The sequence below is a fragment of the Epinephelus fuscoguttatus genome, linkage group LG8, assembly GCF_011397635.1.
Source record: "Epinephelus fuscoguttatus linkage group LG8, E.fuscoguttatus.final_Chr_v1".
NCBI lineage: Eukaryota > Metazoa > Chordata > Actinopteri > Perciformes > Serranidae > Epinephelus > Epinephelus fuscoguttatus.
In genome coordinates, this window is record NC_064759.1 from 17005641 (window position 1) to 17024787 (window position 19147).

The 19147-nt window shown below is 41.7% G+C and overlaps 1 protein-coding gene across 2 annotated transcripts in view; it reads left to right on the top strand.

The window, feature by feature from the left end:
* grik5 (glutamate receptor, ionotropic, kainate 5) overlaps window positions 1-14563 on the top strand; it is a 112552-nt gene extending 97989 nt beyond the window's left edge. The window contains exons 18-20 of one of the 2 annotated variants that reach the window (XM_049583825.1): window positions 3718-3846; window positions 6785-6951; window positions 8232-14563. In XM_049583825.1, the coding sequence (XP_049439782.1) occupies window positions 3718-3846; window positions 6785-6951; window positions 8232-8867 (932 nt within the window). In that variant the 3' untranslated portion in view covers window positions 8868-14563. The remainder of the gene's footprint in view (window positions 1-3717; window positions 3847-6784; window positions 6952-8231) is intronic. The other variant, XM_049583826.1, reaches the window with a different exon arrangement.
* The last annotated feature ends 4584 nt before the right edge of the window (window positions 14564-19147 follow it).

Below are 19147 nucleotides of genomic sequence, written 5' to 3' on the forward strand. Positions count from 1 at the left end.
CAACGTTTTTCCAATCTTCTGTTGTCCAGTTTTGGTGAGCCTGTGTGAATTGTAGCCTCAGTTTCCTGTTGTTAGCTGACAGGAGTAGCACCTGGTGTGGTCCTCTGCTGCTGTAGCCCATCTGTTTCAAGGTTGGACGTGTTGTTGGTTCAGAGATGGTCTTCTGCATACCTTGGTTGTAACCAGTGGTTATTTGAGTTCCTGTTGCCTTTCTATCATCTTGAACCAGTCTGGCCATTCTCCTCTGTCCTCTGGCATCAACAAGGCATTTTCACCCAGAGAACTGCTGCTCACTGGATATGTTCTCTTTTTTGGACCATCCTCTGTAAACCCTTTAAATCCTCTTTCTTCTCCATTCTGATGCTCGGTTTGAACTTCAGCAGGTCGTCTTTACCATGTCTACAGGCGTAAATACATTGAGTTGCTGCCACGTGATTGGCTGATTAGCTATTTGCTTTAAGAAGCAGTTGAAGAGGTGTGGCCAGTGAGTGCATAAATTATTCATGTTTATATTTTAGATCTGTATTTTAACTGTTTTATGTCTGAGATTCATATTTTGCTTGAACATGACTTTCGTTTGTATAAATATTTAATGAGCCTGAGGGGGGAGAGATTTTCTTTGCCAACATGACTTCTAAAAGTAATCATATTATTAGAGATAATAATTTAACTAATTAGAGAATTTCAGTTTTAAAAAAGCAAAACATTTAAAGAAAAACATAAAAAAAAACATAAAAAGGAAACAAAACATACAGTATAAAACATGTCAATGGAGTAATCACAAGTCTTTGAAAGCTATTAATAGGTTTTGAAAACACCAATATTGATTTAGTCAGCATCATTTCCACGCAGAGCATTTCAAACCCTACAAACCTCTGCAGCAACACTCAGTCATGCCTGATGATCTAAGGCTACGATTGGCCTTGTTAGGGGATTAAAGGTCACGGACGATCACAAATACAGCTGTCACATCTTCGATTAGACCTATAATTCATCAATAAGGCCTTAAATCAATCTTAAAAAATAACATCAGGCAACCAGTGCAAGGAAGCCTCAGGCGATACAACACTGAGCCTTTTTTGGACCTGTTACAAAACTCTGCTGCAGTATTTTACAGGCGTTTTACCACAGCTTGTGGATTCATTCAGAAGAATAGGTAGTGTCAAGACAGCAGCATATTAAATAATGTATGGTCCTCTGAGTTCTACTTAAACATAAGCGATAAAACAATTTAAGTAGCGTTCAGTCCAGTTAGAAAAACATTAGCGAAGCAGCAGTTTGGGAACGTTACTCAAGCTTTAAAGAGAAATCGAAGATATCCTCTTTATTATTGTGCTAAAGCACTGGTTCCCAAACTTTAATGCCTGTGAGCCCTCAATATGAAGCAACATTTATTTGCACTCTCCCATCACAGGGGTATTGTGATCCTCTTGTTTCCTCCACTGGTAATAGTCCCTTAGATTCATCGTGCAGCCCCTTGTTTGGGTTGTGACCCCTAGATTGGGAAGGATCGAATTTGCAGTGATTTTCTTGCAATCAAATTCTTGAGCTTTGTTTACTGTCAGAAAGACATCAGCTGTACAGCCCTGAACATCAGCAAACTCAACCCCCTGGGTCTAGACACTGGTGGTGGTAGATGTGGTAAAGATGAGATGAGGGGGCGATGTGGAGAAGATGGAGAAGTGCCAGTGATTTGGATTAGTAGAGGAATGAGCCTTTGTTAAGCTTGTCCTGGACTCTGGATACGATGGCTGGAGGTGAGCGGGGTGGAGGAAGACGCGACAACTTTGCCGAAAATGACAGCTGACAGGGAAAACAATAGCACTATCTTCCTCTTGTTTTGGTTGTGTAATGATTGATGCACTATTTCCTTTGTGGCATAAATGGAGCCTTCATTTTCCTGAGCAATCGTACCCGGTGGCTGACAGAATTGCACAGTGAAATCAAGGCTCATAGGGAACCAATCCAAACGTCGATGGTGCCATTATGCTATAGCCATTACTCTGTGCAATCAACATTTACTTCATAATGGTAAGTTAAAGGAAAAAAAACTGTCGATTTCCACTCTAATTGACTGTTGGAGAGGCAGAAACACCTGCATGAGATCAATTATGCTAAATAGACACATGTAGTCGTACTGATTGGTGAGAGATTAGATCTGAAAAATGTCTTGTACGTGCTTGATTTATTTTTTATCTGAGGGATTAGTAAGTATTTCAACTGGAAGTAATGAACATGCAGTTAATTGCTTTTCCACACACGTCCAGCTCTTCTGAAGCTCCTCTTTTTAGCACACAGAGGTTGTGTCACTGCATCACAGTGATCTGTTCTAACGAAGAGGAGGAAGACACGACTAGAGAGGGAGGGAGGGAGAAAAAAAGCACCGAAAGTGAGATATGACGGACCAAAGGTGTGCAGAGTTAGTTGTACATCAGCATGGTGAGCAGACACAGACATGAAAAGACAGAACAAGGAGGAGAAAGATGTCTTATGACAGACCAAAAGTAGAGACTAGGGTTGAGCCGAACACTCTGATGAAGCAAGTATCCTGTACCGAGAATGTACTTTTTACCAGTACGAATATAATCTGAGTAAAAAGTGTCAGTACTGATGAAGGAAAATCGTCAAGTGGGTAGCTTTGTTCAGTCTCAACTCTCACTTGTTGTTTTTATATTTCGTTTTTTCTGCAGATAAGAACACAAGACATAAAATGTTAGTTGGCTTTATAGGTGCTGGTAGACAGATTTAATTTACCATGTGCACAGAGCCAGTCTAGTTGTCTCCAGCTAAGCTAATCATCTCCTAGCTGTAGCCTCATATTGAACAGACAAATATAAGAGCAGTATCAATCTTTTTATCTAACTCTGCAAGACTGCAATTACGCTTATATTGAACTATTTCCTTTTATTGAATATAATTCACTCTGATCACACAGATTTGCTGGTGGACTTTGGTACAGTGTGTAAAAGCAAACCTTCTATCAACATCAGCATGGACAGCAACACACGGTGGCTGTTCACATACAAATCTAACAGCAGGTCCAGTCCTCACTCACAGGGAAGCTTACGCTTGTGGAGATGCAGTAGTTCAGGATCTGTGTCGCACTGGGGGATAAAACTGTTGTATTTCTGAAATGGTTTGTCATGGTGGGAATTGATTTGTCCTCTCAGACGATAACGGCTCTAACAGGTGATGTAGAAACAGTATCCCGTCACAATTTGCAGAACACTCTGTCAACAATTTTCATAGGGTGTATTTTCTCGCAGGAAGTAGTCCCATGAAAACTGCTCACACTGAGGCCTGCAGATTATATTCATGAATAGAAATCACTGGAATAACTGAGAAGATATATTTGCATTTTCTGGTGAACTGACCCTTAAAACCTCCCTTTCTTTTCTACTGTATCTAGTTCATAACATGCTTTGTATGCTGTGTGACTAGCAGCTGTACCACTGGCTCTGTCTAGTTGTAATCTCGCTCTTTATCTCTCACTAATCCTCTCTTTATTCTCAAAGTAAAATCACTCATAGCCATCTCGAGGCTGCAACAGCTATTCTATCCCTGCGATTCCTTCCCCTTTTCTTTTACACTTTCTTCTCTCCTCATTTCATGTTTCTCTCCTCTTCTGAAATAACCCTTCTCTTGTTCAGGCTCTTTTGCTGCGCCTTTTTCATCCTCCACCACTTGCTCTTATCCTGCTTTCCTGTCATTTCCCAGGGTCTCCATTCAGAGATGAGATCACGCTGGCCATCCTCCAGCTGCAGGAGAATAACAGGCTGGAGATACTGAAGAGGAGGTGGTGGGAGGGAGGCCAATGCCCCAAAGAGGAGGACCACCGTGCCAAGGGTCAGTCGACCACAGCTGTCTGTCTCCTCTCCCTCCTTCTCTCTAATGTCCTCAGTAATAGTCTCCTCACTCTCTGCTACAGTCCAGCTAATGGCTAATGCCTAACCTAATGTCCTTGTGAAGCGTGCTTAGCACAATCCACTTTCCCAAATGTCTTCTGTTTGTCTCAGGTGGTGTGTAATGGGAATTTTATTAGAGTGAGTGTGTCTGTTCACACAAGTGTGTTAAATGTGCGTGTGTGTGTGTGTACCTGTATAAATGACAAAGACAGGGGAAATGCCTCAGCGTTTATCCCACTGCTGTCTAACGAAAATCTCTCTGAAAATGTTTTTGGTAAGTCTGGAAAAAACAGACTTCACGCCTCACTTTTCAGCTTCGTTGAGCTTCATCTGTACTGTGTATCTGAAGTGTTCCCCGTAATTCTGGTATTCACTCAACCACTTCATCATGGGCAATTTGAACTTTTTAATTCAATTGAAAGAGCACTCCAACGTTTTAGTATTGCACTTACATAAAGTTGAGATACTTGCGAGAGACAGATTTTTTTGAAAAGAAATTGGAGCCGCACAGGCAGAGAAATCCATTTTTTAAAATCCTACACTTAGACCCTCCCTGAGTGCTAAGGCCCATCTCTATTAAACTCCCTGCAGTTTGTTACACAGGCTGTCGATAAAAAATTAGTGGTCTCCAAGCCCAAACTGAGATACGAAAGTGAGGTCATTTCAGTGATTTTCTCAGACTTAAATGAATAGTTTTGACATTTTAAGAAACAGGCTTTTTCTCTTTGTTGCAGAGAGATAGATGAGAACATTGATACCACTCTGAAGCTGGTTGGTTTAGCTTAGTTTAAAAGACTGGAAACAGGGAAGCAGCTAGTCTGGTCCTCTTAAGTGGACACCAGTACTTATAATGCCATATCTTACTTGTTTAATCTGCACAGAAATCAAAGTGCAAAGCCTGATTCATGGCAGGGCATTTCACACATTTGATGAGTGTCATCTGATAGAAACAATGCATTTTGTTTTGCTTGAGACTTTCCTTTCATGTTGTGCACCTGAAATTTTGTAATGCTGCAATCGTTCATCTTATTTTGATATGCAATGTGATTGGGTCGTGTTCCTAACATCACCATGGACATAGTGCAAGCCACATCAACTCCCACCTGCGTGTAACGTCTCTGTAGACAGAAGCAGATGTTTCCCAGCAGCAGCTCCCGGTGAGCTTAGAGGACAGCAACCAGCCAAACTGCCTTAACCAGGCTGACTGATGGCAGACTTTTACTGAACCAAAATATTGTTCATATGTGCTTCATGAGAAGAAATCAACACATACACAGCAGGATATTTGTATGGTTTAAAAAAATTGTCTTTGAAGAATACGCTTCACTAAATGTGTCAGCATAAAAAGAAAAATGATGAGCTACTGTTTAATTTCCGTTGATAGACACTTACCAAATGTCAAGCACCTGTTATCCTGAAATCAAACACTCATTGCTCTAAAGAGCCATTTTTCCAAAAACATACTGTATGCTCTCCCAAACAGAAGCACATGGCTAATTATTATTCTGAATGACATCATCGGGGGCAAAGGCCTGACCCCTCCTATTCTGCCTTGGATAAGCCTACCTTGATAGTCTTACACAAACCTTAACCCAGTTTTGGGCAGTAACACGTTACTAGTAGTGCATTACAGCAATAATATTACTTTTCCCAGTAAATAGTGGTGTAACAAATTACTAATAAAATATCAGTCACACTATTAAAGTTACCTCAAAAACAAATAACTTATTACAACCTTACATTTGTTGTCACCCACCAACTGATTCGAAATCCAACAGTCAGTCACATCCTTGGATTCATTTTCATAATTGTTGTGCATGCACGTCACAAAGCAGCAAGCAAGCCTAGAAGATAGAAATGCTCACATTCAGCAGCCTTCAGTTTGTCGGTACAAAAGATGACAGGAACATTGTTGTTGCCTCAAACATCCTGAACAAAGGTGAAAACAACACACACATCCTCATACCCAATTTAGGGATGGGTGCTGGACAAAAAAAGCCACATGTAAAGCAAGAAACACATGTCCACACACCAAGTAGCTCCAATAGAGTGAGTATTTATTCACCGCATAATGTTTCAAGCCACAAAACAGCTCTTCCTCAGATGCTTAAAGAGCACAAACAGACATCCTGAAACATCGACTACGACTGACAGCACAACAACATGAAGCTTGTGGAAAAGGGGCACGTGCAGACGAGGTCTAAATGTTGAAGAGAAAGGACAAAAATTAACAATTTATAATGAGTAGTGTAACAAATTAGTGTTGGCAGAGAGTAAAATGACAATATATTTCAGAAGTGTAATGAGTAGTGAGTTACGTTTTTCAAAGAGCAAGCTCAGCACTTCCCCAACCAGTCTCATTCCTCATGCCTAAAGCTAACCAACATAACCAATGAAGGAGGGTGGCTGCCATCGGAGAAATGGCCCCACAATGGGCGTTTGCTTTTGGGTTGACAGGCAGTTGTACAGATGACCTCAAAATCCAGTGGGATATTTTTCGGACTGTTGCAGCTTGGGAATCCTGGGCCATCTAAACAGTGTGCAATCCCAAGTTGAGGTCCTATGGTCGCTAACGTTCCTAAGTCTCCGCCTATTGCTTAGCAAGCATAAGGGGTTTTTGTAACATTTGGACAAAGCCAGGTTAGCTGTTTACCCGTTTCCAGTTTTGTGCTAAGCTAAGCTAAGCTAACTGGCAGAAGCTCCATATTTATCATGCAGACACAAGAGTGGTATCAATCTTCTCATCTAACTCATGGCAAGACAGCAAACAGTAAATATAAATCTAAAGTAACACGTTTAAATGAAGCTTACAACCGTGCCAGTGTTTGTGTGTTTCTGCATGTGTGTACTAACATTTGTCTTCTTTGGCACACTCTCAGGTCTGGGCATGGAGAACATTGGGGGCATCTTTGTGGTGCTGATCTGTGGCCTCATCATTGCTGTGTTTGTGGCCATTATGGAGTTTGTGTGGTCGACACGCCGCTCTGCAGAGACCGATGAGGTATGCCCCCATACCTGCCCTCGCCGACCCCACAGACACACCCCAGTAGGTTCCCATGGCATCCCGCCAACCCTTTTGATTATGTTGTTTTGTGTGTGTGTGTGTGTGTGTGTGTGTGTTTTGTGTGAGAGTGGGTAGATTTCTTTCAGCTTCTGCCTCCATTTGAATGTTTTTGTTTGTGTGCGCTCTAACATTTGAAGTTCAGTGTGTTATGTGCATGCGAGATTAGAGGAATGTTCAAGTATGCGGCTCTGAACTGCTGTAGTGTCCAAAATGTAAATAACAAATAGCGAATTTTGACTTTGCATGTCCTGCCTTTTTTTTTTTTTTGGAAGTCATTGTGGCCTTTTAGTGTTTGGTGTTTAACAGTATGGCAGCAAGTGTTTGTGAGCTAAACTTGATGGTACGGATAAGCAATATTGAGAAATGCCAATATTTGCTTGCATAAAGAAGTAGTGTGATCTTTTTCCCTGGCATTAAATGTCATGATGTATCTTCTTTTACATGCCTCACATGTACGCTGGTATTCTTCGTTTCCATTCTTGGATTACTTCTCACCCATTTCACTGTGTGTCTCCCTCTCTGTCTCTCTCAAACACACACAACTCCTGTCATCAGTGTCTGTTCTCCGATAATGAATATTGTTTCTGTTTATGTGAGCACATGACTTTTTTTTTTAATTATGATTTCAATGAGAATGTTGTTTGTTTGTAGTGGACATGTTGATGCATTTTGTCCGTCATGTGTGCAAACTACAGTGGTCATGCTGTTGGAATGATGACAAAGATCTGTGGGTGTCTTACCGTGCGTGTGTGAGGGTGTGTGTGAGTGTGCCTTTGTGTATGTGCACCTGAGTTCGCAGGCCTGCCTGTCCGTTCATAGTGCATAGTGCCATAATGAAGTGCCCATGAACTAAACAACATTTTGGTGTTTTGTGTGTTTGGATTGTAATAACTCTCTCTGCTCCTTGGATATTCTCCCATCTCTATCCGTCTCCACATCCTTCCCCATCACCTCCTTGTTTCTTTTTTCAAACCATCCCTCCATTTGTTGATCTCTGTGCCCTCGCTTCTCCTACGACTTTTTCTTTTCCCATGCCTTACTGTGTCTGTTCCTTCTGCCTTGTTCTCGCCTTGTTCTTCTTCTTTTTTTTTTTGCTTTTCCTTTCACCTCTCTTGTTTTCCCTCCGCTCTCCTATTTATGTACTGCCTTACCACTGTCTTGTTCTGCTGCCTGCCTACTTTGTGTCTGTGGCGTCCCTCCTACCTTTGCCTCCTTCCCTTCCGTCTTTCCCTCTTTCCTCCCTCGTTCCTTCTCTCCTGTAGGTGTCTGTCTGTCAGGAGATGATCACAGAGTTCCGAAACGCCGTCTCCTGTAAGAAGAGCTCCCGTATGCGCCGCCGTCGGCCCCTCAGCAGCTCCGTGGCCCTGCGCCATCCCACACGCATAGCCCTGGGGGCCCCTCGGCCCCTGCGCCTCGTCCGGGAGATGCGCCTCAGCAACGGCAAGCTCTACAGTGGAGCTGGCCCGCTGACAGGTGGAGCTGGAGGTGGAGGAGGTGGAGCAGGAGGGGCAGGGCCTCCTGACCTGGGCCCAGGGCCCCAGCGGATCCTAGATGATCCACTAGGGGCCAACACCACCCCTCCTCCACCAGCCCCTACCCCTGTGATGCTGCCTGCCCGCAGCTGCACCCACGTGCGGATCTGCCAGGAGTGTCGGAGGATCCAGAGCCTGAGATCAGGCAGCAGTATAGGATCAACCTCAACAAGAATACCACCTTCATCAGCACCCCTGCCCAGGCTGCCCCCGCCCCCACCCCCATCCTCATCCAACACAGACAGTGAGGGCGGAGGGGGGCCCAGTCCAAGGCGGCTACACCACAGCCCTCCGCCTCATACTTCCCGACCCATTCCACCTCCACAGAACAGCAACACCACAGATCTACTGGGTGACCAGGACTGAGACCAGAAGTAGTGTGCAGGGTGAGAGGGCAGTTGATGTGACTGAGGACCATTTGTGCTGCTGAGAGAAACACTTGTTTCCACAGATTAAATTTATTGGAGAACGAAATGAGGGAGTGATGGAGGAAAAAAATTAACTCGGCAACGTAAGCCAATGGAAGATGAGACGGCCTTTAAAAGGAGAATGAAGGCAAACCATGACCCTTTCTCCAGCTGAGCTCGAGGCTTACAGATACAGAACTTTATACGAGCATGCTGTGAGATGGTCGTCAGTTAAGCTTCGTAATCAACTGAAGAACAGTTCAGTTGGGACGAATCTGAGCGGAAATGCACATGACAAGATGATGGTTTTCATTGGCCTTCTTTTTCTCTCCTTACTCCCCCTCTCACTCCTTTAGATTTGAGGGTGCTGGTTTTGTCCTGCAGACACTTCCCTGGAAGGTAACTACCCCTCTAGTAAAATGAAGCCTTGTTGGAGGACATACTGTATCCGTATGTGATTTAAAACAGCAACTAAAAGACTTCCAGAGAATTATTTCCTGTTGTTTTTTTCTTTTGTTGTCTTTCTTGTTTTGTTACCATTGTTCTAAGTGGGAATTACAGAGTTAAATACAGACTACGTGTGACAATATGGTGGGTTATAACATACTAAGAAACTCAACTGCGGCTAATTGTGTTCACGAGTTTTGTGTCCCTCCCTGTGCCCCATAGCTGCTTTCTGGATGGTATCAGGGAAGGTGGATGAAATGACTTCAAGACGGCAACATAATGCAAACGGTAGAAGAGGAAACTGTCGGTCTGCCTTTCTTTATACTGTGTGTGTGTGTGTGTGTGTGTGTGTGTGTAACAATGTGCTCCCTGTAAGTCTGTCTGTAACTACTCAAAGTGAGGAGAACCATGTATCCAGCAACGGCACCCTTCTACAAATGTAAGATAATCAGACAGCTGCAAAAAAAAAAAAAAAAAAGGAGAAAGAGCAAGAGGCTTTGAAATGTGAAATTAATGTCCCTCGTTATCCTGGGTAACACTTGCCAAGTCTTTACTTCTTTTTCACCTCTGTTCACACAGCGTGGAGGAGATAGAGAGACCGGGGCGAGGCAGAGCCAGAGAGCCAAGATAGAGGAGAACAGAAAGAGAGGAGATAGAAGGAGGCAGAGAGTGAAAAGGACACTACTGAATTTGAATTAGAAATCCCTAACTGAACTACTTCCATTATTAGATCTGTCCTGATCTGTTAATTCTGGGCATCTTTTAAGGGGCTTGTTAATGCGCCAGCAGGCTGTAGCTACAGCTTCTTCCCTTCTCTCTGTTTAACTGACAGACTTGGCCTTCCTCAGTGGAGGCTCCTGCCAGAGTGATAGACTCAACATAGCCTTGTCAATACTGTCTCAAGCTTTTGATCGCCTAATTACTCCCCTCGGTGGCGGGGGACTCATTCAGGAGGGGCTGAACACAGGGAAACATGCTGATAAATAGATTTAGAAGAAATACATGTTTTTCACTCCGGCTGCGAAGGGAACCTGGTTTCTTTTAATTATGCTGTTAATGTTAAAGTCCTGCTGTTTTGTTAAACTCCAACTGAAGCTAAACACTACAGTTTATTAGCGCGGTGCTTAAAGGGAACACACTGGTGGATTTGCATGTTTTAGTCCTTTAACTTTAAATTGTGCACACTTTATGTTATTGCTGATGATTATTGCAGGCAAACCAGAAGTTTCTAAACCGATTTCCAATCTCCCAAGTAGCTTTCATGGCAAGTTATTGCGGTGTAATCACAAAGAACATTAGAGACAAGGCTGGTTGTATTTTTTTCTTGTTGTGGACAAATCCAGTGAAAACACCAAAACTAACAATGAGCTGATCTCAGTAGCCAAAGCCTCATGTAGCTTATTCCTCTGTGCTATCGACCTCCATTGTTTAAAACGCATTAATGAGTCACACCGCTGCACTGGTTTGAGTAATGTTTGCTAAAAACAATTAAAAAATTAATATATTTGTGCCCATTTTTTTAAGAGTTAGGTCTTCTGTGGGACTAAAGGCGCTGAGTGTCACTAACAGGCTGCAGAAGCTGGAAACTATGGTGAGATAGATCAACACATTAATGGTTTTTGGTCTTTTCATGGACTTTTGTTGACAACACTGGCAGCCTAATCCTTCAAAGTCTGCTTTAATTGTAGGGAAAATAAATGCTGAATGTGTTGAGGCCACCAGGTTGCAGATCAATCATCGTATTTATTCAAATGTAATTAAGTACTTGCTTCCATTGATCATCAAGGATCACTACTGAAACTGATCAGATCATTTTTCAGGGTGTCTGCAGGTCCTTAAAAAGTCTTAAATTCAGAGTCATTGATATTCTAAAATTTGAATTTGTGAGGTCTTAATTTGGATTTATTGAAAGGGTAGCCCCTTGAGATATAGCATCTCATTTTCAGACCTGTGGTTCCCAATTGGTCCAGCCACAGCTTCCAGATTTTTCCTTCGTCATTAGTTCAAGGTCCCCACAAATTAAAACATTCAGCGTTATACTTGCAATTGGCCATGTTGTTGAGTTAGTTAGCTGTCTGTAATTCACTCATTCTACACCGACGCCCCAAACATCTAATACCATTTATCAATTTTGTCAAGTTCTTCTGCATAAATGTCAACATTTCTGATGTTGCAAGTTTTTAAACCTACCACTGAACCTAATACTGTCTTTTAACTTGATACTTAACCTACCTGTTGTCAAAATGTGACTTACTCACTCTAATAACTGTAAACCTACATAAAAACTACCTATAGACTGGATCACATTAATATACTACTTATCTTCATACTTAACTGCAATGCTTTAATAAGAAGAAGATCATTTGTCCAAAGATCAGATCATTTTGTTTAAAATGATCTTGAAACAGTCTTAAAAAGCATTAAAGTGTCTGATACCTGCAGGCACCCTGGTTTTAGGTCCATACTAAATGAGGTGTGATTGGTTACTGCAGCATGACTTCCTGTTTGTTTACTCCAAACATACCTGTAATCACTCTAATGTGCGGCTGCTGTGTCTCTGTGGTACGAACACCTCTGTGAAACGTCCCCTCAGAAACAAATGTCCTGATTTTTTTCCACAATAGCCTATCGTCCCATTTTCTTTTTTATATGTAATCATGATCAAGTGCTGGATTAGCATTTTCTGCTCCGCAGGTCATTGACTCATCAGTGTCTCAGTGTTCATTGAATCTAATCGGTTCCCGAAATATTCACTGTGGAGTGATTCACCACTTACTGAACTAGGAGGCGGTTTTAAACACACCCTTAGTTACAGTTGACATACTTTGTTCTAAAAAAAGTCTTTCTTGGTGTTTGATGGTGAGCTGATGCAACGTTTTCGACGCAAGAAATTACTGAATTCCCATCATCCTGTTCAGTGTTTGCTCATTGTTTATCTTTTATGGTTTGATGTCCTGACAGCAGATTTCATGAATGTATCAGCAGCTGATTCTCACTTCTATCAGTCAGTCAGTGTTTCCAATAGACTTTTTCTTTTCCCTTCTCCATTTGTACCACAGTTCTTGATAGTGTTGTCACGATACCAAAATGTTGACTTTGATACCAAGTTTACTGTCAGAATACGCCAATACTGAAACAATACTGATTTGATAATCGACACCAAAAAGATCAGAAACAAAATGTCCACAAGGCTTGATCACACTTTATTGTAAAACCATGAGACTGAGAGCGCACAAGGATTTCATTCTAGTTTCATACAGTGCTAATTCAGTGCTAATCGTTGGTTATATTTACTGGATTAAATGTCAAGATTATGTATCATAGACCTGCCCTACACATTGCCCATATATTATTCTATGGAGAGTTCCAAAATCACACACTATAATTCAACCAACAGGCCGCTTACACCTTAAAGTTTCTCCAGCAAGCCAATCACTGTGGGCGATGTTATGTTACTCGCTGTTCTTTGTGAAAATGTCAAGCCACTGTAGTTTATAAGTGACATGTAGCTAGTAGTAATATTAGCCCAATGCTATTTCACAATTTAATCATTTTGAAAAGCACCAAAATGAGACTCCCAAATAACCGTAGCTTAATACGTTTGTCGTTTTGGAACTTGTCATACTGTTAACGATACACAGTAGGCCTCATATTGATATGTGACGCTCATGATCAGCTACATATTCCATATAATACAGCAGCTTTTCACAGCGCTACCGCTAGCTCATTGCTAACCTGTCGTGTTCTTGGTGTCTGTCACTGTCTGAGCTGCTTAGCGAGATTATGTAGTGTTTCCTCCCTTGTACGACACTGTTTTATAGCAGCTTTTACATACAGGCGTCGTTATGTCAGTGGGTTCACCATCAGTGTCAGCTTGGTAGGCAAAATAGTCCCACTGTCGACTTCGGCCAGTTTTTTTAACCAGTACAGGGCTTTGAGGTATCATTTACGCTGTTGTTGTCAGTAGTAGACACTATGAGGTACTGCTTTTCCCTCAGTCAGAGCTAAGGGTTGCACTGTATTAACAGAGATTAATTCTCAGCTGAAATGTCCCCTGATCACAACACATTTAACAGAACGTTGGGAAATCCTAACACTGAACCTTTTTTCACAGAAAATTACCAAAAAACTAGTCCTTGACACTCAAGAGTCTCCTCCAATGCACATAAATGTACCAGCTGTTTCACCTTGAAGTGAGGAGCTTCCTGCTGTCACCCAAACAGGAACATAATCCCTCATTGGCTTCCCATCCATCCATTTTCAACAGTAATACAAAGTGTGTGACGCAACATGCAATCCAACCAGTTCAGCCCTTCACAAATACCCTGAAAAAGGAAACAGTGGCATTGTTGTCTGGGCCAACATTGCAGCGCTGTATGAAAGTATACATTTTGCAGCGGAACAGATTTGTCGACAGTGTCGTGCTCCAGATAATGACTGATAACATTGTTTGCACACATTACACTGTTTCTCCGAATGATTGCTGTCAGCAGAAGCAGGCCCGGGTTTGATGTGTCTCTTCCTCTCTCTGTTTACTTCTGCCTTTGTGTTCAGAATGCTGACAAGGCAACACGAGCCAGCCCCTTTTCAGGAGAAGTCACAGTACACTCACACACACAAACACAAACAGAGACACACTCGTCTACAACATCTTCATTTCCAATTCCCTTGTTGTCTAAAGGTTGTAAACCCACTGGTTGTTTTTTTCTTCTTTTTAAAATTTGTCTCTTTTCTGTGTCTTCTTTGGTTTGTTATGTGTACAAAATCAAAAAATCTGATATGTGACAGCACCGTGTGGCCAACACGTGGCTATCGACAGCTTTAAACCATCAGCTGAAAGCGTTTATGAGCTGCAAAGCATTGTGCGGACAGGCGAGAGGAGCGTGCAAAAATATTGCTAGTAGGAAAATTAAAGGGAAGGGAGGGTCACAAAACAAATCTGATGGGGTGTCCGAACAGTCGCTCCACAAAACAAACCTTTTTGTTTACTTTTACGTTCTTTTCTTTGGTATTTTTTCATATTTCTATACTAGTGCTAAATGGATTATTAAAACTGATGATGAATATTATGATTAAATTGTTGTTATTATTCCTATTGAAGAGCAAGAGGTTCTATAGTGTGACTGTGGGTGGAGGGTGGGGGACGGGTGGTGTTGGGATGAAGGTGCCGTGATGTTCTTCGAGAGATCGCCCTGTTGTTCAAACCTATAGACACACAAACTTCTTTTGGAATAAAAATATTCAAACAGTCTCACAGTGGCACGTCTGTTGCTTTATGAGAGGAAGGTGTGCTGCATTTTTCCATCTCTTGTCTGATTATCTTACAGGGAAACACTGTCATAACGCCAGGGGTGGAAGAAGTACGCAGATCTTTTACTCCATAACAAGTCCTTCATCCTCCATAAGCAAAACGTACTTAAAGGAATACTTCAAATGATCACTTGTATATCAGTCACTCACCCTGTGTTATGTCAAAGTCATGCAGAAACCTTTTTTAGTTTTTCTCGCATGCCTCCGTTGAACAAAGAATCCAAAAATAGAAAATTCTTGGTGAGTTGTAATAAAAGGGGTCCGAGTTTGACAGAAACAAAACTTTATCAAAACATCAGTTGACAAACTCACACAGCTCGTGCAGTATAACTTAAGTCTCATTCATCTAGTCGTTTGCTCAGCACTTCCCAAAGAGACAGCTCTCTCCAACAGGAAACTGAATCATTAACAAAAACTGATTTTACTTTGGTGTTGTAAAAGGTTAGTTTTGCAAAGTCACACAATAGGCTAGTTCGAGATGAACTGTGCCCCCCCAGCAGGAAGCGTTGATAATAAGCCGCGTTCAGGTCGGACAGTTTCCGACACTTTCCAGCAGCCTTTAGTCTGTACAGAAAGTCACAGAAACACTCACATCCTGTTGGATCTGATGTCGATAATTAAAATGTTATCAGACTCATATATCAGTTTGTTCTCAGTCTCTCAGTGTTTTCATCATGACAGAGTATCCTATTAAAATGCCTCACAGGCGATCTGTAATTTATGTTCATGGCTCAACCTCTGTTTCACATAAATTCTCATGTAAATCAGCATTATATGAGTTTGCTGCTGCAGAGCGGACCTGTCCCCTCAACTACACAGGCTAAATAAATTGTGTTAATGTTTTCAGAGGAAAAAATACAAGACAACAGCTTTTATTAAAGATCAGTCAGATATAGTCAGGCCTTCATGTTATTTTAAGAATCCTCCCATCTCACTGACCACTAGTCTTGCTAAATACTTCAGTGATTTAAACAGTCCAGTGTTAATGTACAGTAGACTCTGTATAGTTTATGATGAATGTCTTTAGTCTCTGACGACTAAACATCACCGTCAGTCACACAACATGTTTTATGTTAACAAAATAAACCTTTAAATCAGACAAATAAAATTTAAAATCGCTGAAATTTAACAAAAATGAAAAGTTTGTCTATAAAGTCATCTTGTTGAATCAACTTCTAAACCAATCAGCTGTTAGATCAGGTGAGAGCCAGGTGTTTCCCATCATGCCCTGGGTCTTGCTCTTGCGAGATTATGACTGTATGCTTTTGTATGACATCAGAGCAAGTCGGGATGAAATCGGACACAAATCTAACCAACATGCATCTTGCAGCGATCGCCGTTGATCCAATCTGCGCGGACGAGCCTTAAAACACTGACAAACGTCTGATTGAGGCACCGGTAAAATTGCTGTTTCTGTCAATTAAGTCTGGCTTTAAAGAGAGTATAAATAAGGGAAATACTGAGCATATGACAGGATAAATGAGACTTGGTTTATACTGCACAAATTGTGAGAGTTTGTAAAAGGTTGCTTTGATATAATTTTGCTTCTGGTTGGACCCCTATGACTTCAATTCATCAATAATTTGTTTTGGGATTCATTGGTCACCATTGAGGCATGTGAGTCTTCACAAATTAACCGTAACACGGGGTGAGTAATCAATTTACAAATGGTCATTTCGGGGGTAAAGTTTTCCTTTAAAGTATGAAAAATAAAAGTACTGTCTTCCACTCCCTTCAAACAGCATTTACCTTATATTTCTTATGTGTCTCCTGTTGTTACGGAACTCTTCAGAACATACAAACACTGAGAAACCACAGATTTAGTAAGCTCTGTAGAAAAAATGCGTAACTTAATGAAGCAAAAGCCACTAACAACAACAAGTTATGGTTCAAAGCAAATGTGGAGACGATTTACAGTTTCCGTCAATCATCGCCAGCCTGATCTGATAAACAACCAACAGGAGTGAATATCTTAGAAGCATTACACTGATTGTAAACAAATCTTAAGCACAGACTTTTAGCAGAAAACAGATGTAACTGCACAACAAATTAAAAGATGTAATGAGCCCTTATGTTAGTCATTTTACACATTAAAAAACAACATTGAGTTCTCACGTATCCCGACAGCACAGATGGTAACTGTAATCAAATTTCTTAAGCACTAAATGTCAATATAATACAAATGAAACAACACAGGAAATAAAAAATGAGCCCGCAAGAGTGTTTCACACAGCAGTCACATATTCTGACAGCACAGAGTGAGTCTAATGGTTATGAGTCGTTTGTTTGTTTCACCTGCCATTCTCTACCTGCCCACCAGATGCCCTCAGACCTTCCCACTGGTCCCAGTCACCTGCCCTCACCTGCACACCTGTTTCCACTCTCCCTAATCAGCCCTGCAGTACATGCACCAGCTCCTTCTCTCCAGTCAGATGCCAGTTTGTCAGTGGTGCTTCATGCCATTGCTTTCCTGTCTCTGTACTCTGCAGGAGTCTTCCCTTGAAACCTGTGTCTGCACCTGCCTGCACCTTTTCCCTGTGCCATCACCATTGCATGTGGATTTTCAGTTACTCCCATTTGTCTTCCAATCATCTGTCCCAGTGTGTCACGTTCACGTCAATGACAGGAGCATGTAACCAGAGCCGAGGCCCCTCGACTCTGGAGCGACCTGCTGGAGGAGATCATGTAGGCCAGCTCTGTTTCTTTGTTTAAAGTAAAACTTCACCCACATAATTACCATGTTGTGTCAGTTAGAAATGCCGTGTTACCTTGAATTCATAAAGAAAAGGTTGTTTTTCTTGCATGCCTCAATGGAAAACTGTGATCATACTGATTTATTGATTGATTGGGGACCACGATGTTTACAAACTGACACAGCCTGTGCAGTATAATCCAAGTCTAACCTCCAGTCGTATGCTCAGTGCTTCCCAAACACATGCATTTTCACTAAGAAACCTTCGCTTTGGAGTCTGGCTTTGAAGAGAGAGGAGTTTCACTTTGAGTTAAGAGTTAACAGCTGGATTAATGAGACTTGGATTATACTGCACAAGTTGTGTCAGAGTTTATAAACAAATGTTTGCCCCCCCATAACCTGGCTCCTTCCAGCCTTGCTGACCTGAGGTCTGTACTACGAAGCTGGTTCAACTTACCCAGGATATCTTCTTGTTATCTGGTTTGACTGACGCTAACACTGGCTGTCTGGATAACCAGTACTACAAAGTTGGTTATCAACCAGTTCAGTCAACTCTGGGTTTTCCTGTCCAGTCATGAGCATGTGAAAGATGCAGTGATGTCAATTGCGAGCAACATCATCAGAACCATGACTGGAGGAGGCTGCTTCATATCATATGAGATGAAACGGTACCAAAAGTGTCTGAGACAGTAAAACACTGTCCAAAAATTCACCTTCGTCCAAGACTTAAATTTCGTGCACGTATCACTGAGCTATGGGCCTATGTGACATTAGTGAAGAGTATTTTTTTTGCTGTTTAGCTGGACGATGACGAAACTACTCTGAATATGTCACATAAAACACTTTAAAATGATGCCAGACTGTTTCTGCTACTGAATTAAAGGGTGGAAAAGTAGCCTAGTTAATGACTGATGAGCTGAAATGACTGACTGAAATCTGGCATTTATAATAACGGGAGCTGATTAACAGTGTATGGATTATTTTTACTAAAATATTTTAGTTCTCATGACGTATGTGTCTCTTGTTAATTTGAGCTGCAGTGATGAGAGAATAAAAGTAGCAGCACTATCACTGTGGACTAAAGTTAACTTTGCATAATTTCAAATCCTGCTAAATCATGTGTTTACTGTTATAAATGATCTCTCCATTTGTTAGAAGCTCTGTTTTAAAACCAGTGGAAGTAGAGCCCTGGAACAATGAAATGATTCTGCTGATCTGTAACAATATATATATGCTCTTCTTTTTTACCTGTCACTCCAGGCATTTGTTCATGGATGCTTTTTTCTTCAGTGATCTGATTGGCCAGAGGTCGAGGTGTTGACAGGCTGTGATCCGTTACCCTGAAGTTAACCTACTTCGGAGCAGGTTGACTGTTCAGTATAAGTTGCCACGGTGATTTATCCCGGTAAAAATAGAACCAGCTTCGGAGTACTGAGATTTAATCCCAGAGTTACCTTGCTAACTTCAAATCCTGCGTCGTAGTACAGGCCTCTGCTCAACCCGCCACACTCCCTCCTGCAGACTCCGCTCCTCTGATGCCAACCTCCTGACCACTCTGAGAACCAAGTGCTGAACCTGAGGTGATAGAGCCTTCTCCTTAGCCGACCCCTCCCTCTGGAACTCTCTTCCCAAACACATTTGAGACTGCGCTGACCTCTCCTGATTCAAATCACTTATCAGAACAAACAGCTTTTAATGTGTGAATGATGTCGTGTGTATTTTACTGTGTTCTATTTTTCATTTTTAACTAATGTAAAGTGTCTTCGAGTACCATGAAAAGCGATCTATAA